Source organism: Harpia harpyja, chromosome 9 (genome assembly GCF_026419915.1).
Source record: "Harpia harpyja isolate bHarHar1 chromosome 9, bHarHar1 primary haplotype, whole genome shotgun sequence".
NCBI classification, from domain to species: Eukaryota; Metazoa; Chordata; class Aves; order Accipitriformes; family Accipitridae; genus Harpia; species Harpia harpyja.
In genome coordinates, this window is record NC_068948.1 from 26799862 (window position 1) to 26822566 (window position 22705).

General features: G+C 54.5%; 1 protein-coding gene across 19 annotated transcripts in view; it reads right to left on the minus strand.

Annotated features, from left to right (window-relative positions):
- MEF2D (myocyte enhancer factor 2D) overlaps positions 1–22705 on the minus strand; it is a 76126-nt gene that overhangs the window by 26707 nt on the left and 26714 nt on the right. For 6 of the 19 annotated variants that reach the window (XM_052795495.1, XM_052795493.1, XM_052795497.1 and 3 more), the window contains exons 3-4: positions 16193–16327; positions 5353–5639 (exon numbers count right to left, since the gene is read on the minus strand). In XM_052795495.1, the coding sequence (XP_052651455.1) occupies positions 5353–5406 (54 nt within the window). In that variant the 5' untranslated portion in view covers positions 5407–5639; positions 16193–16327. Of the gene's footprint in view, positions 1–5352; positions 5640–7763; positions 7785–16192; positions 16328–19703; positions 19898–20150; positions 20313–21163; positions 21574–22705 lie in introns of those variants that run through there. The other 13 variants (XM_052795482.1, XM_052795499.1, XM_052795498.1 and 10 more) reach the window with 8 other exon arrangements.

Consider the following 22705-nt stretch of genomic DNA (forward strand, 5'->3'; position numbering starts at 1 on the left):
GATCCTCCAAAGGCAGACACTTCACAAACACAAAGATGATCATCGGCGTTGGAAATCGCATATTGCCAAATCAAGGGAAAATAAATTTCAGCAAAATCCCCAGCAGAGCTACCATCTGTCCAGGGGCTGTGGGTTGTTGGGTTTTTTTAAAGTTGAATATTCAAGCAGCAGAGATCTCATCCTCGCTCGCTGCAGTAGCGCTGCGAGCACCCGACCCTGGGAGCCAGGGGTCTCGGCTGCCCCAAAGCAGGTCAGGGTGCTGCTCCACACCACTCACCCACCCCACCCCATCCCTGACCCGCTCTCCTGCTTCCCAGCACCCACTTCTCTTGGGAGGCTGCGCTTCTCCAAAGGCTCCCCGAGCCCCTGGCACCAGGTGCCCCACCAGCTGCTGCCTCCCTCTTGCCGTCCTCATAACCTTGTTGTTGGGGCATTTTTTCGCACCACCTGCCCATCCAGGGTCACCATGCTGGTGACTGCATCTCCTGTCCTCCAAACCTGCCCTGCCTTGAAACGAGCTGTCATTAGAGCTATCAGCTAACGAGGCATCTTTTGCAGCACTGAACCTTGTGAGCTGGCTGGGGAATGGGGATGGAGTTGGGCGCGGGCTCCAAAACCTGCTCCAGACGCCAGGCAGACATTGGGCTGCATTTCCCAGCCCACGCTCAGCTCTCGCCACAATGCTCTTAACAGGACCCAGCTGGTGGGGAGGGAGCTGGTTTGGGGCTCTCCATGCCGGCTGCAGTGCTGACGGCCACTGAAGGTCCCTCACACCCCCCCCGCAACCAACGGCATGCTGCTGGGGAAAGGCGCAATGCTTGGCCAATGCCCCCTTAGCAAATAAAAAAAGAAAAGGAAAATAAAAGGCAGAGAAGTCGCTGCTTTGCTTTAAGCATTGCTCTCGGGGGCGAAGCAGCAGCCCAGGGAAGTGCTGGAGATGAGCCGAGATGCCCTTGGGTGCTGAGAGCTGCTCCCTTGCCACGGGAGGGCTCGACCCCACTTAGGGCCTCCGCCACGGCATCGATTTTGCAGCTGAACAGCTTTAATTTGCAGTGTTGAGGGAGGAGAGTGAATGAGGCGGTTGCCTTTGCTAAACTCAAGTTAGCAGCGTTACAGTCATGGTCCAAAGAGCTTAACCTGGAGCTTCCCCATCCACACTGGCAGTGACGAGCACTGCCACTGTGATGCCACCGGCAGCACCCAACAGGTACCCACCAGGTTCCTGCACCCAGCTCCGAGCACCCCTTGAGATGGAGCCGCATCCCTCCGGGCAGTGGGAGTGCAGAGCAGCCCTGGGCACGCATGGTGTGGGGAGGTGCCCACTCCTCCCCACCATCTCCCAGAGATGATTAAGCAGTAACAAGATTCAGCTTTAATCGCCTCATCCCCTGGGAAGTGCAGGGCTGGCACCCTGCACCGCTGCTCCCCGCCACGTGCGCCCGCTCACGCCGCGGTCAGGCTGGGAGCACCAGCGCTCACATTGCCAGCGTCCGCCCCAGCTCCGGCACACAGTGACGCAAATTAAATTACTTGAGGGCCAGCACTGGTGTCATTGGCAATTCCCCCTCCCTGGTGGCATCCCTGACTTCTCGGCCACCCAAAATCGCTGCTGGTGGGCACCGGCCCTGGTTGCTCCCAGGACCAAGACTGAGCCGGCAGCACCACACCACAGCCATTGCTGCACCATATGACTTCAGGTAGGACCCAGCTGCGGTTTTGCTCCTGCAACCTGGGGCTGTGCCAGCAGCATTTCTGGTCTCACGTTCCCTCTAGAGACTGGCTGCTCTGTCACAGCTCCGGCAGCGACTGCAGCCCGGCATGGCGTGCCTTGCTGTCTCCCCGCCGAGACAGCCCTGCCGCTCTGACTCACGCTCGAAGCAGCCCAAGGAGCCTTCAAGAGGAAAACACACAGTGTCTCCGCCAAGACAGAGGGAACAGCCGAGGCCGGTTGTTTCTGCAGCCACCGGTGCCGGGGACACCTTGCCAAAAACGCCTTGCCGGGCGCCACATGCCCGCTTGGCCACCAAGATCGGAGGCAACGGGGTGAGGCCAAGGCGTGCGAGCAAAGGGGCAGCTCTTGGCCATGAAGACTAGAAACAAGTGTTGTTTGAGTATTGCCCTTGAGCAACGAAGGAGAGCATGGGGTTACCTACCCACAATCAACCAACAATCTGAGTAGAGCCAAGCAGAACCCAAAGCACCAAATCATGTCTCTACAGACGAAGGGATATTCCCTCTGCAGACAGGGACAGGGCGGAGGAGCATCCCTCTGTCTTGGCACCTCTGCTTCTTGCAGAGAAAAGCAAAGATTTGCCATTTAGCCAGCCCCGCCGCACAAAAGCATCTCCCCATGACCCAGGACAGAAACCCCAAACCTTCCCCTACCGCCATGCACGAGCCTCATGTAGAAGAATTAACCTTATAAGTCTAAGAGGGTAATCAAGTCTCATGCTTCAGGGCATAAGCCGATCACCAAAGGGGTCAGGAAGGAATTACTGCCCCACAGTAGCAAGGGATTTTTGCCTTTCCCCTGATGCAGAGCATTGGCCGTTGCCAGAGTCAGCAGGCTGGCCCTGAAGGACTCATGGTCTGATCTGTTATGGCAAATCCTCTCCAGTAATTCCTCTAATGACATTAGTGACTCTTACTTGCTCTCCTCCCCTGGTTTTGGCTTCTGCTGTAATTCTGGTCTCCTCCGCGCAGGCTCGTGGTCCGTGCACCCATGGGAGGCAAGACCCGGGGCGTGAGCAGGGTCAGACTCACTGATGCTGGAGGTTGGATGCGAGATGCATGGGAAGGGCTTCACCTCACAGCAAAGGCTTTGGAGAGCCGCCGTTCAACCTTCACTCTTCCCGAGGTTCACAATGCCTCCGTGGCCCCAAACCACCATTACTGATGAGCACCACTGGCAGAGCGAGCGGCAACGCAGGCGTCGAGAGCAGCTCTGCCTCCGCTTCCTTGGTGAATCCCTCCTTCTCCAGCGCATCCACGCGCTATTCCCGTTCCCCATCCCTCTCTCTCCCAACACACGCAGGTACCACGGGAGCCATCCGGGCTCCGGCGCACGCTGAGGCCGGTGCATGCTCGCCTGCCATAGCTGGAGCTGCAAGACCTACATTGCCAGCAGCAGCACCACGGCATGAAACCCCGTGCATAATTCAGCAGAGCTGGGCTGCTCAGCTCCTGGGGTGCAGCATGGGAGAGCTGAGCTGTGCTCCCCACACCAAACCTCGGTGGGGGCGCTGCCGTGGAGACAGGGTTGGGCTGAGGATGCTCCCAGACTCTGGGTTTAAACCAGCTTAGCTGACAGCCCACAGCCATGGTGGCCACACGGGCATGGACACTTCTCATCTCTGATGTGCAACAACAGCAGGAGAGGAAGGGAAGGGGAATGAGATGAAGCAAGATGGGACATTTCTGAGCCCAGAGACTGGGTCCAGGCACTGTGCACATCCGGTGCAAAGCAAGAGGGTTATCACCCCCTTTACAGAGGTGATAGATGCCCCAGCCCCATGCAGCTCCCACTGCAGTGGATGGAGCAGATCAGCAACCCACTGCCTGGAGCAGCCGTTCGTCACGAAATGTCCTCTCTTCTTGGCGTGTCCTTGTTTCCCAAAGAAAGGGAGCAGCGAAAATAATTGATTGCAAATCCTGCGATGATGACCAATTAAACAGCTGCTGCTTCGCTGACATCCGACTTAAACGGGGCTGGGTTTTTGGAAAAGCAAAGCAATACGTGCCGCACTCATGTGGGGAGCGATGCTCCCGTGCTGGGTTTCGGAAGAACCCGCCTGGCCGGGGACATAGCTGCCATCAAGGGAAAACCGACATCCCCCAGACCCGGGAACTGGGCTTTGGGGACAACACCTGACATCTGAGACGTGCCAAAACCACGGGACCAGTCATGCTGAGCAACGCCCACTGCTAAATCCCACACGGTTCACTCAGTTGGTGAGACCTTGGCAAGGGTCTGCATCTCCAACCCCCCTCGGCCAAGCCCTGCACCAAGGAGCAGCTCAACAGCCCCCAAAACTGCCTCCCACCGCCTTGGCTTCTGCCTTTGGCAGAGAAACGCCTCTTTCCTTTCCTGAAGGCTTATACAACAGGCCTAGGCTGTGCCATCAACCTCCAGCATTACCAAATATTTTCCGTTCATTTGAACTTCTAATGGGGCTCCAATAGCTGCAAATCCCTCTCTCCCCTATGCAACGTTCAGCAGTGCTGCCCCATAAAATACACTCCAGCTTCTTTAATAACCCCTAACGCCCCATTTACTGCTAATTATGGAAATAAACAGTGCCATGAGCAACTGGGACATTATCAAAAAACATTTTATGCCCATCCCATCCCCCAGCCACCAAATAAAGCTGTAATGAAGAAAACCTGCAATTTTCTATTGTTTTGCTGTGGAGCAATAAACCAGCTCATCCAATTCTGTTATTTGCCACTTTTTAAGCATTAGGAACATATACACATACTTTTTTTTCTTTTTTTCTGGAATAAAAGCAGTAGAAAAGAAGTGTGGCAGGCCACACTGGGGCATCTGCAGCGGTGGCTGGACTAAAGGCAGAGGGTTCAGGATCTGCCGAGCCAAAGTCAAGGACTGCAGGAAGCCACGGAGCAAAGGGACCCACCTGAAAGTCTTGTGGTTACAGGGAAAAACATTGATGGAGTCATCACGGAGCAAACCTGGTCCAGCAAAGCACTGCTGCTCAGCCGGTCTGACTCAAGGAACACGTAAATTAGGGAAAAATCTGTTGGGTTTTTTCTTTCCTTTGAGATACATGCATGTATCTCTACACACATGCACATGCGTGCATGTCTAGGGCTTGGCCTCAATGGAGCACAAGGAAAAAAAATGTGGACCCATATAAGTTTTCAATTGCAAAAAAAAAAAAAAAAAAGAATAATTTGGGTTGTTTGCATTCAGAAAAGTGGATACTTGTTGTGGCTGCTTTTTATTGGAAAAACCTCACGGAAAATGTCAACTGAAATATATTTTCTGCAAGACCGAAAAAAAAAAGGGAACTAACTGGAGAAGATACTTTCTTCTGGAAAAGCGCTTAGATGGAAACAGTGCAAGGAGCTCCAAGACAAGGAGCAACGCCTGGGTGGGGGCTGCAGCTCCCCGCCACAGCAAAACAGGGCCGTTTGCCTGGTTCTGGGTATCCGCCTGAATCCGGCCCCAGTGCCGAGTTTCGCCCATCTGCTTATTTTATGGGTTGGGAGAGAAAAGCACTGGTTGGCCCAAAATGGGATGGAAAAGGGTAATTTTGAAGCAGAACCCTTAAAATACCCAACGGGAGGAGAGCGGGTGAGGAGGGAGCGAAGAGCCGAAGGGAAAGCACCAACCTGCCGATTGCGCTCGTCTGTGATCCGCTGGATCTGGATCTTTTTTCTCCCCATCTTCTCCGGAAATCCTCACCACACCCGGGACGACTTCAGTTCAGGGGAGGGGAAAAGTGACCCCGTTTTAAAATGCTTTCATTAAAGAGCGTGGGGGGCTTTTTTTTGGATGAAAAACAAACAAAAAAAGCCAAAAAAAAAAATAAGTTTTGCGTCGCTCCTTGCTCAGTTCATGGTATCCTCCTGTGCGGCTGGATCCAGCGGGGCTGAGCCGTCAGCAGCTGCTCAGAAACCTGTGCAAGGAGAGAGACAGGAGTGAGACCGTCTGTCCCCAAACCCCATCCAGGATCCAGCACCCTCCCAGCATCCTCCCCACTGCTGGCATGGCTCCTTCCCCCCAGCCCAGGGGAGGTCTCTGCTCTATCCTCCAGCTCGGGTCTGAGGCCAGAAGGGTTGCAGAGGGATTTATCCAACCTGGTCTCGAAAAGCCCCAAGGATGGAGCCCAAAAACACCCATGCTGCAGGACACGTGTGGGCCAGGCACAGCGGTGCTCGTCGAGGAGGAGACAGCAGCAACAAGCCTGTGAATCATTATTCCTCCGTGACACTCCATACTTTTTTTTTTTGCTTAATAAAGTCATAAGCAGTCGAGTGGCTGGTGATTAGCTTGGGCAATTTAAATCTGTCTCCAATTTCTGCATTAATCTTCAATTTGGAATTTTAAAATGTCTTTATGTGATTATTTAAAAAAAACCTATAATCAGGCACAGAAACCTAATTCTTATGGGTGAGGGGAAGAAGGACTCTGAAGGAAGCCGAGACAGCCCGGGGTTCAACTGGGCTCAACAACAGCTGGATGCTGGTTGCTTCCATCGATCTGGGGGGGGTGGATTGACTCAGGGGTATCGTTCGCTCAACACGTCTCTCTCCAAAGGGGCGAGTGCTGCAGGTCCCAGGGGACCCACATAGCTCCTTTCTCAGCCCCGCTCTGTGACCCCGCACCGGATAAGGGTGCAGAGGCTCAGCATCCCCCAGGCACCTGCATGCCCTGATGCTGGAGGCTGTATCCAGATGTACCTACCCACACCACCCCCCCCAGCCCCATTTCACCCCAGTTTTTCAGCATGCACTGCACTGCAGCGAGGGGGATGAAGGGGGAAACCCAGCCAGTTCATTTTTCCGCAGGTATGTTTTTCTTCTGGTCCTCTCTCCAAGTGGCCGGATAAGAGCAGCGATAACATTGCATTTAAGGCGAGGGTGCCCCATGCCAAGACCTAGGCGGAGGGAAAAGCTGGTCCCAAAATAGCTTCCTATCTGCCTCGACTTGGCAGCCCCCAGCCCTCGGTCTTGTTACAAAAAGCATAGAAAAAAAACCCAAGCTTTTTCTCCCCTCCCATCATTCCAAATTCACCCGCAGCATCTGTAGCCAGCCCCGACCGAGCTCTTCCTGCTCCTCTCCCAGCCCAGAGCATGGAGCCCCGCTGGACCCCTCTGAAGCCCCCCAGGGATGTTGGTGCCATCCTTCGCCTCCTCATCAGACCATGCTCCGACAACAAACAAGCCCTGACAGTCTCACACCCACACTTGTTTTTTGGGGTTCACTGAGTCATGCGAGTCACTTAATCTTTTTCTCTGCTTTTTTGGGGGGGTAAAATTATTCATCGTGCATCGTGTTCTGTGGTTACAGTGCTGGTTCGAGCAGCTGAGAGAAGGAGGAGACTTTTCCCACCCTGACATCCACAATTTGTCCTCCAGGGAAGATGAGCAATGGGGAGCCCAGGAAGACCAGAGAGATGAAGGGCTGCAAAAATCCCTTTTTTTCCTCATAAATCCCATCAGGAAGACTCTTTGCAAGGACAAACCATACAGGGATGGCATTCGCCGCTTGAATCATTATTTCTCAAAATTGGTGCGTGTTTCTCCTCCCAGCAGCAAATGGGAGGGACCATCCAGCTGCGAGCAGCACCGGCGCCAGGGGGGATGCTGAGCTGGTGCCGGGGGAATGCCCTTTGGCCGCTGCTCCCCATCCCTCTGTGGGCAGCCCCAAAAAGGCCACTCCCAGAGCATTACTGGTCCCAGAGCACCGCCGGTCCCTGAGCATCACTGGTCCCCAAGCACTGGTGAGCAGGGGATGCAGGCGCCGGGCTGCCACAAGAGATTCCCTCAAAGGTCAGTGATATGGGAAGAGCCAAAAGAAAAATGAGGATTTTTGTTTCATCCACCCAGGGTGTCTGCTTGGCATTTCCACCACTGTGAGCCCATGCAGGAGAGAGCCCACAGCCCCAGGGCTGGGGGCCGAGACGAGGATTTTGCACGCGCAGAGAAAATTTGGCAGAGGAGGAACTTTCCACCGGGTTTGCTTTGCAGCTTTTCCCTTTGGAGTTGCCATTTCTTTAAACTGGCTGAAAAATATTCACCTTCACCATCTTCAAAACCACCAGCAGCAGCATGAAGTAGCAACAGCTCCGCATCCGGACCCAGGGCAAGATGTTAATTCTTTCCTTGTGCTGCAGCTCTTGGACAGAGAAACCCTCTGAAAAGACAGCAGATTTACTGTCCAAACCAGAGAGGAACTCTCCAGAAGCAACAATAAACACTGGAGAACAACGGGCAGTAAATTTAAACCAAGTGAAAGGAAACATATTTTAACACAATTCAGTTATGGGACTTCTTCACAGGATGCTATCGCAGCCAAAAGCTCCGCGGCATTCGAAAAAGAGATGAGATGTTTGTAAGGACAAGGAGAAAAGCCTGGTGCTGCTCATCCCTGTCCTGTGCTTTGCACAAGCCAGTGCTTCTTGCATGCGAGCAGCAGCATTCAAACCACATTCCCCTCCCTGTACCACAAATAAAACCCAGGTGCTTTGACACAAATCACCTTTTTCAACCACCAGACCGCATTCCTCCTGCCACTCTTGAATCCCAACTCCTAGGTCCTCAGCACCCCGGCCAGATGGGGACCATCGTGCCAGCCTCGGGGTTTGCTCATGCCGCTGGATAAAGTCTCCCAAAGGAAAAAGGCCACTTATTGCTTTTTTTGCTTGTCATGGTGGGGCCAAAATGAGCTGGCCATATGATGGTCCTGATCCCTCTCCCCTGCACGGGAAGGAAAACACCCCATGGCAAGTGCAGTCCTTGGATGGGATGAAAAGGATGGATGGAGAAAAGCATGGCACTGTTTGCTGCCCTCCAAACTCATCCAACAGAGGCGATTTAAAACTCTTCCCTTTTCTCTTCATGTTCCTGGTGTTGGAGTTGGGGTTTTGGGGTGGGTTTATTTGTTTTTAGGCTGGGGGGGGGGGGGGTCCAACATATTTTTAAACCCAGGTATTTTCATGTTTCCTGCCCAGGTGGCTGTTTCAGAAAGTCCGACCACAGGCTCAAGTTTCTGATCGGCATCTGCAAAGCACAAGAAACCTGGAGAGACTCCCTCCCTCCCGCCCACCGCGCCGGCACTGCCCCTGGTTGCTCAGACCCAACCCAGAAGCACCCACTCTGCACCACGCGCTGAGCCAAGCACCTCAGCAACTCCCTTTCCTTCACCAGCAAATTGCTCTGGATCCCTAATTGCCCACCCCAAAGCATTGGGATCACCTGTGACCCTCCTCTGTGATTGGGTGGAATTTAAGCACCTAAATGTATATATAGCCAAGCACCCAGAGCACAGGACTTTTAAAAGGAGTCAAACTCCTAAATAACTTTTAACATTTGGGGTCTTGGGTCTTTTTATTCAATACAATATCCCCAGTCATTAAATCATCTTTTCTTCCTTCTGAGGCAGCAGCTTCTTTCTCCTTCCCCTGGTTTTCCAAGGAACCAAGGCTCACACCATCCCATGGTGCACACAGGACAAGGAGGCACCCACCCCACGCAGCATCTGAGCCCACAGGACCTTTCCATCCCATTTGGGATGAGGCACCAACATCCCCAAGCCACGACACCCCAGCGAGTCGCACGAACACCAGCAGACGGGTTAAGCCCAGCCCTTACGAGCCGCTAGAGAATCTCTGCAACCCTGTAAGACAGACTACCTTGCCCAAAATGTGACCCAACACCATCCTAAATCAGGCTTGGGATGGCTCAAACATCATGGGGTGCGACCAGGCGGGAGCAGGGCCGGGCTCGGGGCCAGCCCAGGCACCCACAGCCTCCCCCCCCTCCGATGATGCTGCCATCCCCAGTGGTACCCGTCTCCATGGTGACCATCTCCATGCAACCACCGAGCATCTCAGCTGCTACACCCCGGCAAGAAGGAACCGCCACGGTGCAGGGGTCCGAGGGTATTGAAGGGGACCCACAAACCTGCTGTAAAGCATATCACAGGCATTGCACCGAGCGAACAGCGCTGGCAAAAAATCATCCCGTCCCTCTTCAGCACCCAGAAACCTTGGCGAGGATCAGGAAAGGGGAAATTCGGCATCGCACCGGGGAAGCAGCGAGAAGCGCTGGGACAGAGGCAGCCCATTAGCACCCGCATCCCTTCCTCCTGCCCTACACCCCCTTGCGCGCTCGCACAAGTATGACTATCACAGCAATTAACACACATGCCAATTAACTACAAGCAGGTGCTGGTTAACTCTGTGCTGAGTAATTCATACCCGGCTCCAAGTAAATTGCTTTAAATTGGAGAGACGGGTGAGGGAGCAGAGTTAGCATTTTGCAAATGGGGGAAGAAAGAAAAAGCAAAGAGGAATCTCAGCTGGGAGATGTTTTTACAAAACAAGGAATTTGGGGGTGCTGAATCCACAGCTTCAAAAGCTGGGGAGGCAGGAGAGCCAGTATCTCTTCCAAGTCTTTATTTCTGGATTTTTTACCAACTGTACACATTTCCGATCTATTTTACCTATTTCTAAACGGTTTCACCTTGGCATTGCACGAGCAGCAGGGTTCTTTGCACCACTCCATAATTTGTCACTTTTCCATTTCTACTAAATAGCCCCATATTTCTCTCTGCGTGAGTAGGGGCACTTAGAGTCTCATACCCACTTTCTATTTTTAATATACTTTTATTGCATCCCTTTTTAGTTGCCTCCTTACTAAAGTCAGCCATGACACAGCCGCTCCTCTCGAAAGCGATGATATTAAGCTGTCCTTCCTTAAAACCCCACCTTGTAAAGCCTTGTGCTCTCAGCACAATGTCAGCTTAAATAAACCAAACGTTGGCTGCACAGCTGCAAAGGAAAGATCAAAACGATGAATTCAAAAGCCTTAGGAAGATAAATAAAGGCAAATAAACGCATCCTTTCCAAAAATGTATTTTCCTTTCGAGCTCTGCACGGCCTTGCTTTTCCCAGCGTGCTGCCCCTGTGCTCACGTGCAGCACCGCACTTCCCAATCCACTCATCCTTGTGCAGAAATACATGGTAAGGCCAGCATTACGAGTGATGGCAAAATCTGGATGGGTTCATCACAGCACTGGTTCAAGGGGCATTTTCCCCATCTCCATCTCCCAAACTGGGGCCAGCGCCATGGGGACGTCCTTGGCTGCGGAGAAACCTGCAAAAGCAGCTTCAAAGGACAGTTGGAGGCTGGGGAAAAAAAAGAAGGAAAAGGGAAAAGAAGAAAAACGCCCTTCTGTAAAGATGCTGAAAGGACCAAGGTGGCTCTTCTTAAAGAGGAGATGAATGGGAGGATGTCTGATAACAGCACAGAAAGTCCCAAATGGAAGGGAGAAAAGGAGGTGACAGCCACGGAGAAGCACAGCCCAACCCAGCAGCCCACTCTGCCCAGGCACCGAACACTCTCTCTGCAGGACAAACCCACCCTTTACCCAGGATTTGCAGGAATTCTCCCCAAGATGGATTTACCCTTACTTGGCTCCATCAAGCCAGGGGGCCGGCTGAGAGTAACAGGTCCAAACGCAGTGGGATGAGGGGTCTTCCTTGCTGGGCATCCTCCCCTGGGGAACAGGGCACCCGACAGGACCAAATTCACCAAACCCAGCCCAGCGGGACCAACATTTTGGGGGGCTTAGGGTTTATCCACATACAGAAATGACTGCAATAACATGCTGTGTGGACACCTTTCCCCATCTTGGAGCATCTCCGGGCAAGGAAGGCCATTGCAAGAGAGCTTCAGCACGCAACCAGTGGGCACGTGGGTTACGAGGTGCAGGATTTGTCCTGTCTCTCTGCCCAGGGCAGGAGAGAGCCCATGCCAGGGAAATGCTGCTGTGCTGCAAACCAGCCTGCAAGCTCAGCCTGCCATGGGAAGTGGTTTACACCCGCCATGCCAACAGTGTGCCAAGCCCTTCGCCACCCCGTGTTGGGGTAGGGGCGCGGGGGAAACGGGCTGAGGGGAGGGAGGGAGGGAGCGATGATGCTCTGGAGGTGGCGAGAGCAGCCCCATGCCCTGCTGCAACACTCCCTGCTGCAACCTTGCAGCTTTTACCAAGAAAAGCGGTGGAGTCAAGGTGTGAGGTGGCTGCACTGCCACGAGGAGCAGCCTGGCAGCACCTGTGCAAAGCTCAGATTCTCCACCTGCTGCAGAAAAAAGCCTTAAAAGCAATTGCAAATAAAACAGCAAACCGCAGCCGAGGTCTCCAAGCCTTGGCCTGAGGCTCTCAGGTCTCGCACCGGCACAAACCAACAGAGCCGCTTCCCCACCTGTGGACAGGGCTGGACTTCCATCCCTTAAGGATATGGATTTAGCTCAAGTCACCTCTTGAACCTGACTGTTTAACTGCAGTTCTTGCCTTCCTGTTTCCTTTCTCGCTGATGGCCGGGCCTGCCTTTTGTGACTTCATTGTTGTTTTTTTAACATATCCTCCATGCTGACACCAAGGACTTTTAGTTTCCCTCTTGGTGGTTTCAGGATCTGCAGAACTGGCTTCCTTCTCCTCTGCAGAGGGGGAAAAGCCCTCTTGCCTAAAATCCAGCGCCTGTATTCGTGTTGACATTGCTTTTCCTATCCTGCAAAGGCACCAGCATGGTGCTTGCCATTGCCCCACCAGCGAACGACCGTTGATGGACCAAGCCAGCTTTGCTGGGGGATGAGGGGCAATGCCAGCAGGAGCAGCCCCGGCACCCCGGAGGGATGTAGCACAGGGGAGATGCACCCACGTGGGAACATCCTTGGCATCACGGCGGGCAGCGAGGGCAGGTGCCTGCACTTCCCCAGCCCCACTGCATGTGCTCGTGAAGGACTCCAACTCACCAGCTTAGCATTGTTTAGCACCTCTTTATCTACAAACCGAGATCAAAACCACACAAACATGCTAAAGTCTCCTCCAAAGCTTCTGTTCTGGTTTCAGGATGATGCTATCTGGGTTCCTGTGTCGAGCCTCCAGATGCAGGCAGGGGGAGGGGAGAGGGAAGGCGGCCGAAACACAGCTCCGGAGCAAACCTCCCGCTCAGAAACACAGCTGCAGTGCCCTGCTAGGCCAAGCCCTCCCTGGGGCTGAATCCTGCTCACCTAGCAGGTGCGAATCCAGCGTTGAGCTGCAATCCCTCCCGTGCACCTGACGCGCATGGGAAGGCCCTGATTTCCCCAGGATCAGCAGCAAAACCAGCATCTCGGGTCCTCCTGCCTGTGCAGGATCCGTCCCGCTGGCTGCAGGTACAAACCTCAGAAGGCTCAGGAGAGCAGAAGCAAGGCTGGATTCAATCAGGTCCCCGAGGAATTTGAAAAAGACACATATATTCCTGACCCAGATTCAGGCGCTCTCCGGAGAAAAGCAGATGCCAACCGCACAGCCAGCTCTGCTGAGCTGTAACAAAACCACGCGCCGTGCCAAGACCGGCAGAGTCTGGGGGAAAAAAAAAAGCACAGCCCTTAAATGATGCTGGAGAACTGGCATTTGCCTGTGCAAGGTGGGGGTGAAAGAAAGGATTTGGAGACATTATTAAACGGGGCTTGATTTTCTCTTCCCCTGCAGCTCGTGCATCCATTTGCACCAGTGTGGACCCAGACAACACCCACCAAACAAGGGTGAGAGCCCCAACATTGGCACAAGGACTGGAGGCACCGCAGCAGGACCCAGACCAGGCACCCTGGTCCCCTGCACCCCGAAATCCCACGTTTCATCCCACGCCACAGCTAGCCAGGGATGCCATCACATCCGGCACCCCAGGAGCGTGTCCCAGGCTGGGGATGGGTGCTGCAGAGGCTGGGTGACAGTGGGCACAACCAGTGACCTTCCCCATGCTGCCAGAGCCAGCAGAGGCTGGAGGGGACACGGGGCAGCTGGCAGGAGAAGGGAGGCTGGGCAGGAGCCCCGGGCAAGGTCACCGGCAAGCCTGTGGCCCCGCTCAGCACTGGCCAAATGCCAACCATGGAACCATCATGCCAACCATCACCCCGTGTCAAGGCAAGGACAAGGACTCCAGGAGGAAAAGCTTGTGGGACCAGCAGCTCCTCAGGCAATGTGGTTTCCCAGGGTGGCAGCCGGTCCTCTCTCCCGGAGGGAGACACTGTGGAGAGGGACTGGCAGGGATGAGCCGCCACATGGCACGGCATTAAACCGGAGGGGTCGGCAAGCCCCTTGCTAAAGTGACCTTTAAAGCACTTCTGGGAATGGTGACATGCAAATCTGATGCAGCTGCCAGAAAAGTCCCATGACCTTGAGCAGTGACCTTGGCAGTAGCATCCTCACAGCGAGGGTCACTCGTCACCCTGAGCCTGGCTGCGGTCTCCTGGGCGGCTCAGTGGCTTCCCTGGGCATGCACACCAAGGCTGGGGACCCTGCAAGCCCTAGCATCCCGCTATGGGCACAGCATCCCCTTTCCCAGCTGGGACTGATCGCTTGCACGGGGTAGCCCTGCATCACCTCCATCCCCATCCACCCTCCATCCCCAGGATCATGCAAAGCCGTTCCCCTTCCCTCCTGTCCTCTATCCATCACCAGCTCCAGAGCTGGAGACCGGGGGTAATTTTCCCCTCTGCACTAAGTAGGGTTTTCTAAATGAAGGGAAGCGAGAGCCCATTATCCGGCTCCGTCGCCCACCCCCACGGCTCCCTGCAGGGCATGAAATAACCACCTGCCAGCTCCCTGTAGCCCCACACCGTGGCAATGATATTGCAGCTTCCCCTGTCACTATTGTCAGAGCAAAATTTAGATACCTGGTAATGAGGAGGTTTAATATGACAGATGAGAGGTTGACTCATTAAAAAAAAAAGAGCGAGAAGGAGAGCGAGAAGGAGAGCGAGCTGAATTCGGGGTCGGATCCTGCACTGGTAAATCAGAAGGCTGTCAAAGCTGTGCCCGTGCTGGTGGGGAGCAGAAGCAGCTCAAACCTTGACCCCAAGCCAGACCCATGGTGTGGACCTTCACCAGTGCTGAGGTCACAAGGAGGAAAAGGGGGGGACAGAGAGGGAGGACATGGCTACAGTTTTGGGGGCCACCCAGTCCTGCTCCCCACCAAGCTGACTCCCCCCACCCAAGGGTTGGGGGGGTTCAAGCCCAGAAAAAGCCTCGGTGGCCAACAGCAGCAATGTTTCACTTTGGGGGTTTTTTTTTTCTCTCAAATGGGAAACTGCACGGCAAAGATGCAAACCTGGCGTGGGGGCAGCCGAGACTCCTTGCATCACCAGCACCCGGACCCCAACATCACACCCCATTTCCTTGGGCACCCCCTATCCCGAGGGTGCGCCCATCCTCCAGTGCAGCCCAGCAAGGTCCCTGCTGCCAACACCCTCGCTACGGGCATCGGAAGGATGTTGATGACTTGCAAGTCCCAAAGCACAACATGCCAAAGGGGACAACTGCTGCCTTCAGTTCCTGCACAGGGGGCAGGATCCCACCCCTGGGACAGGGGAACAGTGTCCCCTGGGGCAGCTCAGCAGCATGAGGAGGGTCAAACCCTCCTTGCAGGGAATTTAGGGGCTCTCCATGTAAGGGGACAGGATTTCCCCCAGTAACAGAGGGGACAACTCTTCTCCCCACCGTGGGTTTTACCCAGGGGAAACTCCATGAGACCCGACTGCTGCTCTGGGCCATCCACAAGAGCGATGGAAACCCACGGCAGCCCCACGGGACACAACGGAGTATAAAACTGTCCTGGGGGAAATACTCCTCTTCCCTCCCGTGTCAACAGGATGGGATTGGGGATGCATCCTCTGCAGCAAGCCCAGGGCATCCTGCGGTCACCTTGCCTTCACCCAAGGGCAGCGTGGCACAAATCTCCATGCCCCAACACAGCTGGGGACCCCGCACCCTGTCCCCAGCCAGGAATGGACACCCAAGAGCAGCTTTGCAGACCGTCTGGCACCCGAAGCACAGCACGGGCTCTGCCTGGGAGCCGTGGCTGCCAAGAGGCCGGAGATCTCCAGTGCCATCCTGGAGCTCAGCTCTCGAGCACAATCCTCCCTCCCAGCACATGACCCCAGCAGCACCGTTCCCAAAGGCTCAGCCCTTCCCCAAGGACCCCCAAGATCTTTCAAACCAGCCTCCCAAAACCACTTCTTTTTTTTTCCCCCACCCCCAAGCACTGGTGAGTAATAGCAGCAATGCCAAAAGTCACGGGGCTGCTGATTTTATTTGCATCTACTGACTGCTAACTGCATCCATGTCCAAAGCAGCCGTGACATCCATCAGGTCCAAAGACATGAAGGCAACGTAGAAGCAGACGTCGCTCCTGCATTGTCCCATCCCACACTCTCAGTCAGGGTTTACATGTCCCAGGTGGGGAGCACCAGGCTCCCCAGGGGCTGGAGGGTCCAGCATGCGTCTGGGGTGCAGAGGAGCTGGTGAAGCTGGTGAAGCTAGGAGCTTCCCATCATTGGGAAGGGGATGGTGGTTACCAGCTCCACTTGACCACAAGAAGAAGGATAAGAAGCAAATGAGCTTAATTTGCCACTGATACAGCAATGCTGAATACTGGGAGGATGATGCCAGAGAAGAGCTCACCGGAGAGTCCCTTGGAGAGATGGATGGGAAAGATCTGGCCAACACCACCAGGAACAGGCAAGACCAGGTTCCTGCCTCCATCCCAATGCTCAGACTCAACCATCGCAGCTCCAACCAGCCCCTGGCACTTCCAACCTGGAAACAAAACCACAAAAATCGGCATCCTGGCCATCTGCTTTTCTCAGAGGTGGACCTGCCCATCCATCTGTACACATCCCCACCACTTCCACCCCAAAAACCTACTTTGGTCTGCAGCCACACACTCACGCTTGGAGCATGTTGCCATCTAACAGCTGGAAGCTTACCACTGGACACCATTATTTTTTTGAGTAAAGCAAACAAAGGTGCATGAACAGCGTTAATTATTTGAGACTGTAACACCACCATGATTTGCAAGCAGAGATCAAGGCTCTGGGCACAAGGAACCGAGCAGAAAGAGCCATCCCTTGGCCCCAAGACCTACTGCCCAAGCCTCATGAGAGGAGAAGGAGCCACTGAAGCCCACCAAGAGGCACGGACCAGGGTCCAGCCACCACTGAACCCAAACCAAACTCGCTCTAAGTGAACAGGAGGAACCGGGACAAGATGCCACACAGCAAAAATGGGTTTAACTTCCTCTTTCCCTGCCACTGCCTTGAAAACATGGCGGTTCCAACCCAGCACCCGAATAACGTTGCATCAGCCATCACATCTGCCGCTGGCACCAGTGCTCTGCAGACCCCCGATCCGGAATCCAGGCACACGGCACCACTGGAGCACCCTGGGGACCGCAGAGCACCCAGAGCTGCTGCAGCCAAAGCCGGGGCAGGGGACAAACCGGCTCAAGGTCCCTCATCCCTGGCCCGACTCACGGCTGCTGGGACTGGGGGATGCCTGCCATGCCACAAAGGCTTTGCCACCTGCCGGGACGAGGTATGGCCCCACTCCCCCGGCTCATCGTGCACACACATGCATCTGTAGGCAAAAGGCTGACGAGGGACAGGGCCGGATCCTCACCCCACATTCCCAAGCTGTGAGCCAGCAAGGCGGGCGGGTGAGGATCTGGCCCTGGCTCGTCAGGCAGCTGAAATCGAGTGAGACAGCTGGCTCTCAGCTGTTACCACTCACTCACAAGACACACATTCTAGACACAGGCGCACAAATCCTGTCCTCCTCACTCCCCGGCACCGGCCAGACCACCAAAATCAAGCCAAGCTTGGCGTGTGGCGTGGTCTGCCTGCACTGATGGCCATCGCTGGCAGCTCCGGCCAGACCCGCTGGCTGATGGTTCCCACTAGCAGGGCAAGGCGGACTCATCCAGACTTCATCCCAGGATGCATCCTCCAGGAATAGCCGGGAAAATTATTCTGTTTTGAAAGGTTTTTTTTCCAGCCCACCCAAAGCCTGTGTTTTAGTAGGGAGGATTTAGGCAGGGGGGTGGGGAATCCCCTGCCGGGGTCCCTGACCTGCCGAGCCCTTCTCTGCGACTGCGCCAAAAGCCACGTGCTGGAGGGGCGGTGATTTTGGCCAGCCCTAGGTTTTAGGGGTGCAGATGCTGGCCCCATGCCCACCTCGGGCATCCCAGCAAACCGCAGAGGTGATGCTCAGGAGAGCGATGGGGATGCCCAGCCACTGTGGGAAATGCCAAAATTTGGCACTTCCCAGAGGTGCCACTACTTCCCAGGCCTGGCACCTTCCAAGCTCCTGCGCTGGAGCACCACCAGCATGCAGCTGCGGTGGAAGCCAAGGGCTTGGTGGCGGGTCCCAGCCCAGGTTTTCGGAGGGATGACAGGGAAGATGCTGGGATGCTCCTATGGCACAGAGGAGACAGACCCCGAGGACAGGCAAGAGCTTGGAAGCCGTCATGAGTGCAGGAGTGTCACGGATAAACACCAGTCATGATTCCTCTTGGAAAAGGGAAAATATTGCAAAAAAAGACCCAAAAAAGGCAGGTTTTTTTCTGCAGACTTGCAAAGGGGGCGAGAGAGAAAGCGTGGTTTTCAAAAGGCATGAGTTTGTGGGTAGAAACGAAAATATTTCAGTCAAAATTTTTGGCTGAAGGGTGGGGACGTAAAAATAAATAAATATAAATAAATAGCTGCCCAAATCGATTGTTTGCCCAAAAGAGATGTAGGAGGAAGAGAAGGAGGAAAGGGTTTTGCAACCATCATTGCTCCTACCGCTGCCCAGGGTAGTGCCATGGGCAGCCGTTTGGTTTTGAAAGCAGAAACCTGGGAACCTGCAGTGGGGACGAGACCCACGGACCCAAACCCTGTCCCCAAATGGGGCCAACCCCTCCGTGACAGGTTCCCCAAGTCAAGCAGAGGGGAGAACCTGCCTCACCCAACCCCAGCGATGGTTAAAGGGTTGGATTTAACCCAAAGAGCAAAGTTTATCCTCCAGCCCCGGTTGTGTTCAAGCCGTCCATGAGCATCAGAGCCAGGGCAGCACACAAGAGCATGTCTTGGGAGGGAAACACTAAAAGCAATTCTGAAGGATGCCGTCCTCCTTCCTATGGGTTTTGCATCTTAATTTTCACAGAACTGGATATTAAGATTATCAGCATTATTAACCCCAGGCAGGATCTGGGCAGTCCCAGCCCCAAAGCAGTAACAGCACAAAAAAACCCTGAAAAAAAATCAAGATGGAAAAGGTTTTTTCTAGGTTGAGCCAAGCCCAGCGCCGGTCCCAGCCCCACCACATCCATCCCTTGCGCAGGACCGGCCGGGCTGGTCTCTAGAGAAAACCAAACATTTATGAAATAGTTAAGGGAGGAGAAGGAACAGGAGGGAGATCCCCAGCGCAATGCTCCTGCCTCACCCAGTGCTTGGGTGGAGAGGTGCGTGGTACCCAGCTCACCTCCCTACATGAGCCGCAAGCTCCCACCGTGCTGGGCACCCAGCTCTGGCCGAAAGGAAACAGCACCGAGCAGGAAGATGTTAAAAAACCCCAGTACAGACCTCAGAACAACCACAATAAATAACCTCCCTAAAGTCTAAGTAAATACAGTGGGCTGCTCCCCACTAGCCTTCCTGTTTGCTTTCGCAGATCCGGGCTGGGACGGCCACCTCCAACCCCCAGCTCCGTCCCAGCATAGCAGAGCTCCGTCTGTGGCACCCTCCACCCGCATCAGTCCCCAGCATCGTCCCTGCCGCAGGGGACCACGGGTGCGAGCTTCCCCAAAGGGCTGGATTTTATCACCCAGGATAGGCACCAATCCTGCATCTGAGCCCACGCCTGCTGTGTTTTTCTTTGCTCATCTATATTTGTTTTTATTTTAAGAGAAGGAAATCCCGGCTCACCCACTCCCCGTTGGTGAGACACGTCCTCCCTCCGTGCCTCAGTTTCCCCCTCTCTCCATGCAACTGATCCTCCCAACATGGGAACTCACCCGCCACCCAGACCCCCCCTTCTCCCTCCCTGTCCACGCAGCCCTGGACAAAAAGCAACGGGTCCTGATTTACGGGCACTTCTGTGCTTTACCACGAACACAAAGGAGAGGGAAAAAAAAAATAATTAGAGGCACACTCACATTGAAGATCTGTGTCAGGAGCAAAAAGGGGATCTGGGGCAAACAACCCCCCCCGGCAGAGCAGCAGCGACCGCAGAGGCTGACAATAGATAAGGGCTCTAAATTCGGCGCTGGGCTCCGGCACCAGGCTCTGTAAGGCGATCGGGGTGGGGGTGTGCCGGGCTGTTTATTTGGCTCCAAACTCCGCACTGACACTGCAGCGTCACCCGTGTTTAAAAAAGGAAGGAACGAAAAGAGAGGAAAAAAAAATTTAAAAAAAGGAGAAAAGTGCATGCATACATTCAACAATAACAACAAAATAAAAATAAAAAAAAAATCAAGAGAAAAGGAGCCGGGGGGGGAATAAAAGGAAACCCACTTGGGCTGGCAAGGTTTAAAGCGACGCCTGTTTTAAAAAAAGAAGTTGCTAATTTTAACTCTCCAGTGGAAAGAGTGAGAGGTACTTACAGGAGACAGGGTGGCTGCGTCCTTCTCCACGTCTGCTGCGCGCTGGCGGACGGGAGGAAGCACGCGGGATGGAACCGCCGTCCCCACCGCTGCCAAGGCAGTCGGCCGGCCCCCGATTCCCCCAAAACCTTGTTTGGGGAGTGCCGGGGCACACCGCAGCGTCTAAAGGGCAGAGGCAGATGTGAAGGCAGGAGGAGGTGGTTAAGCATGGGGAGAAGGGGGTGGGGGGGAAAGGGAGCAAGCCAGAGCCGTTCACTCGCGAACAGCTGCCGAAAGCAACCCCCGGGCTTGCTTCCTCCATCGCCCCAAAACCGGGGACACGGCGGGATGGGGACGGACGCAGCAGGACCCCCCGGCAAGGACGAGCCCTGCTGCCGGGTTGGCACAGTTAGACGACATTTCTGACCAAGTTGGTTTTTCCCCTCTAAGGGAAAAGGGTTTTGAAGACATTTCCCGCCCCCCACCCCGTCCCCCTCCCTCGGTGGCAAAATAGCGGATGAGCTCAGGAAACCAAAGCACAGGGCAGAGCTGTGACCACGAAAGGCCACCCGGCTCCGCGGGGAGTTAAAAGGTGACCTCCAACACCACGATCGCGTTTCAGCAGCTGCATAGGGCGGCAGGAAACCATCGCTTTACCAAACCCAGGATCCCACCTCTGCCGAACACAGCAAGGGGCAAGAAGTGGGATTTTTGGTGAGCCCACCAGCCGGTTTTTATGAGCTCTCCCTGGAAATAGGGAGGATCCTGCAAACGGCTTGGTGCCAGGCAAGGCGGCACGCTCACCTCTAAAGCATGGTGGGAGCCCAGGAGCTGCAAACTCAGGTCTCCATTAGCATTAAATGTCCAAGAAAACATGATGCAAGGCCTTAGACAGCAGAGGAGCAGACCCGGTGACCCAAGGGCTCTTCCCGAGCAGCTGAAAATCAGCTCTGGGCTGCAAAATCTCATCGAGAGAAAAGCAGGCTGGCACAGACCCTGCAACTTGTGCATGCGGTAACGGACACGTGATTTACCGAGCATGGCTGCAGTGAGATGATACGACCATCTTCAGGACATGAAAGAGTCGATTCAATTAAGGTCACAGGCCCTAGAAGAGTTTTCTGCAGCAGATGCGTCTGGGCAGAGAGAGGTTTTCCTGGTGCGCCTCAAATGGGGCTGGCCTCAGGAAGACAAAATGCCTATTGATCGTGGGCAGCGATGCTGCACATCATAGGACGCAAGGACGTGGCTTCATCGGGATTAAATCGCCCAGTGCTGGTTGTCACACGCTTCCGAGGCAGGGTCGATATTGCTTTTCTAATTGCTCAGCTCCTGTCACTCGCAGAGTGAAGGGGACAAGTTTCAAAGCAGTCCCCGGAGATGCTTTTCAAAATCCTCCTCCCCGAGTCACACAACTTAATGCACCGCTCCTTGGAGCAAGCAATTATGCAGCTACAGAAATCACTAAGCTGCTTCTCCCCTGCTCAAAACTCTGTGCCAGCACCAGCAGCAGCATGGGGCTTTGTGGGAGGACACTGCTGACCCGGAAAACTAGAATTTGTGTGAGCCTAAAAAATAAGGAGCTGTTGTAACTGGTCAGTATGGAGTCAGTGGAGCTGAGCATCCCGTCTCCAGCAGCAAGCAGCAATTTGGGGGAGAACGCATGTTAATTGCAGAGATCCTGCCACCGCCCAGCGGCATCCGGACCAGGGGGACAGGACTGGGACCGCGATGTTTGGGAGCCATGGAGGGTCCTGCCCTCCACTCCCACCCCTGAGCTCCAGCACACCCCGCAGCAGACAGCCCTATCACCCCTATGCTCCATTTAATTATTCACTGCACTAAAAAATGTGCCCCTTGGCTAGTCTTTATTTATGCCCAACGCAAGCAGACCAGAGCCTGCCCCATACCAGCACCCAGCACTCTGCCGCAGCACCACGCTCAGCCAAACTGCAGCAGGACAGACCCGACCAAGCCTTCCCGGCCCTGCTCTCCTCTGGCACACCACAGCCCATCGCTGGCCCAAACCAAGCATCACCAAGATACAGCAGGGCCCTTCCACCGCTTTCACCCTGACGCAAGCCTGTGGAGCTGCTCTTGGTTTCCATCAGCACAACCAATGGCAAGACGAAGCCCTTGGTCCTGACCTTGGAGAAGAAACGGTGAATGCTACCCCCATCTCCTAGCACCAAGCCTCCAAATAAATTACCTGCCCCCTCTCCGGCACTAAAAAGCAATCTCAACCCAGCAAAACTGCTCACTAAGCAGCAACGACAGAGTCCCCTCCTTTCAGGAGCTGGGGTCAGATTATTTTTTAAATCTTTCCTTTTATTGATTTCAATATCAGGTACAGAAGATACATTACACAAAACCATAGAGCCCTCATAAAATGGGTCCGTGGCATTGTCTCTACCACAACCTCATTGCAGACAAGGGAGATGCAAACATTTACTGTAACAGCAATAAACAGGCAAAGAAGGTCGAGAAGGGAGAAAACCTGGACATGGAGCCCTCTCCCAACAGCACCTTATTTCTCAGGAACACAAGGGACAAAACAATACCGGGTTTGGCCACAA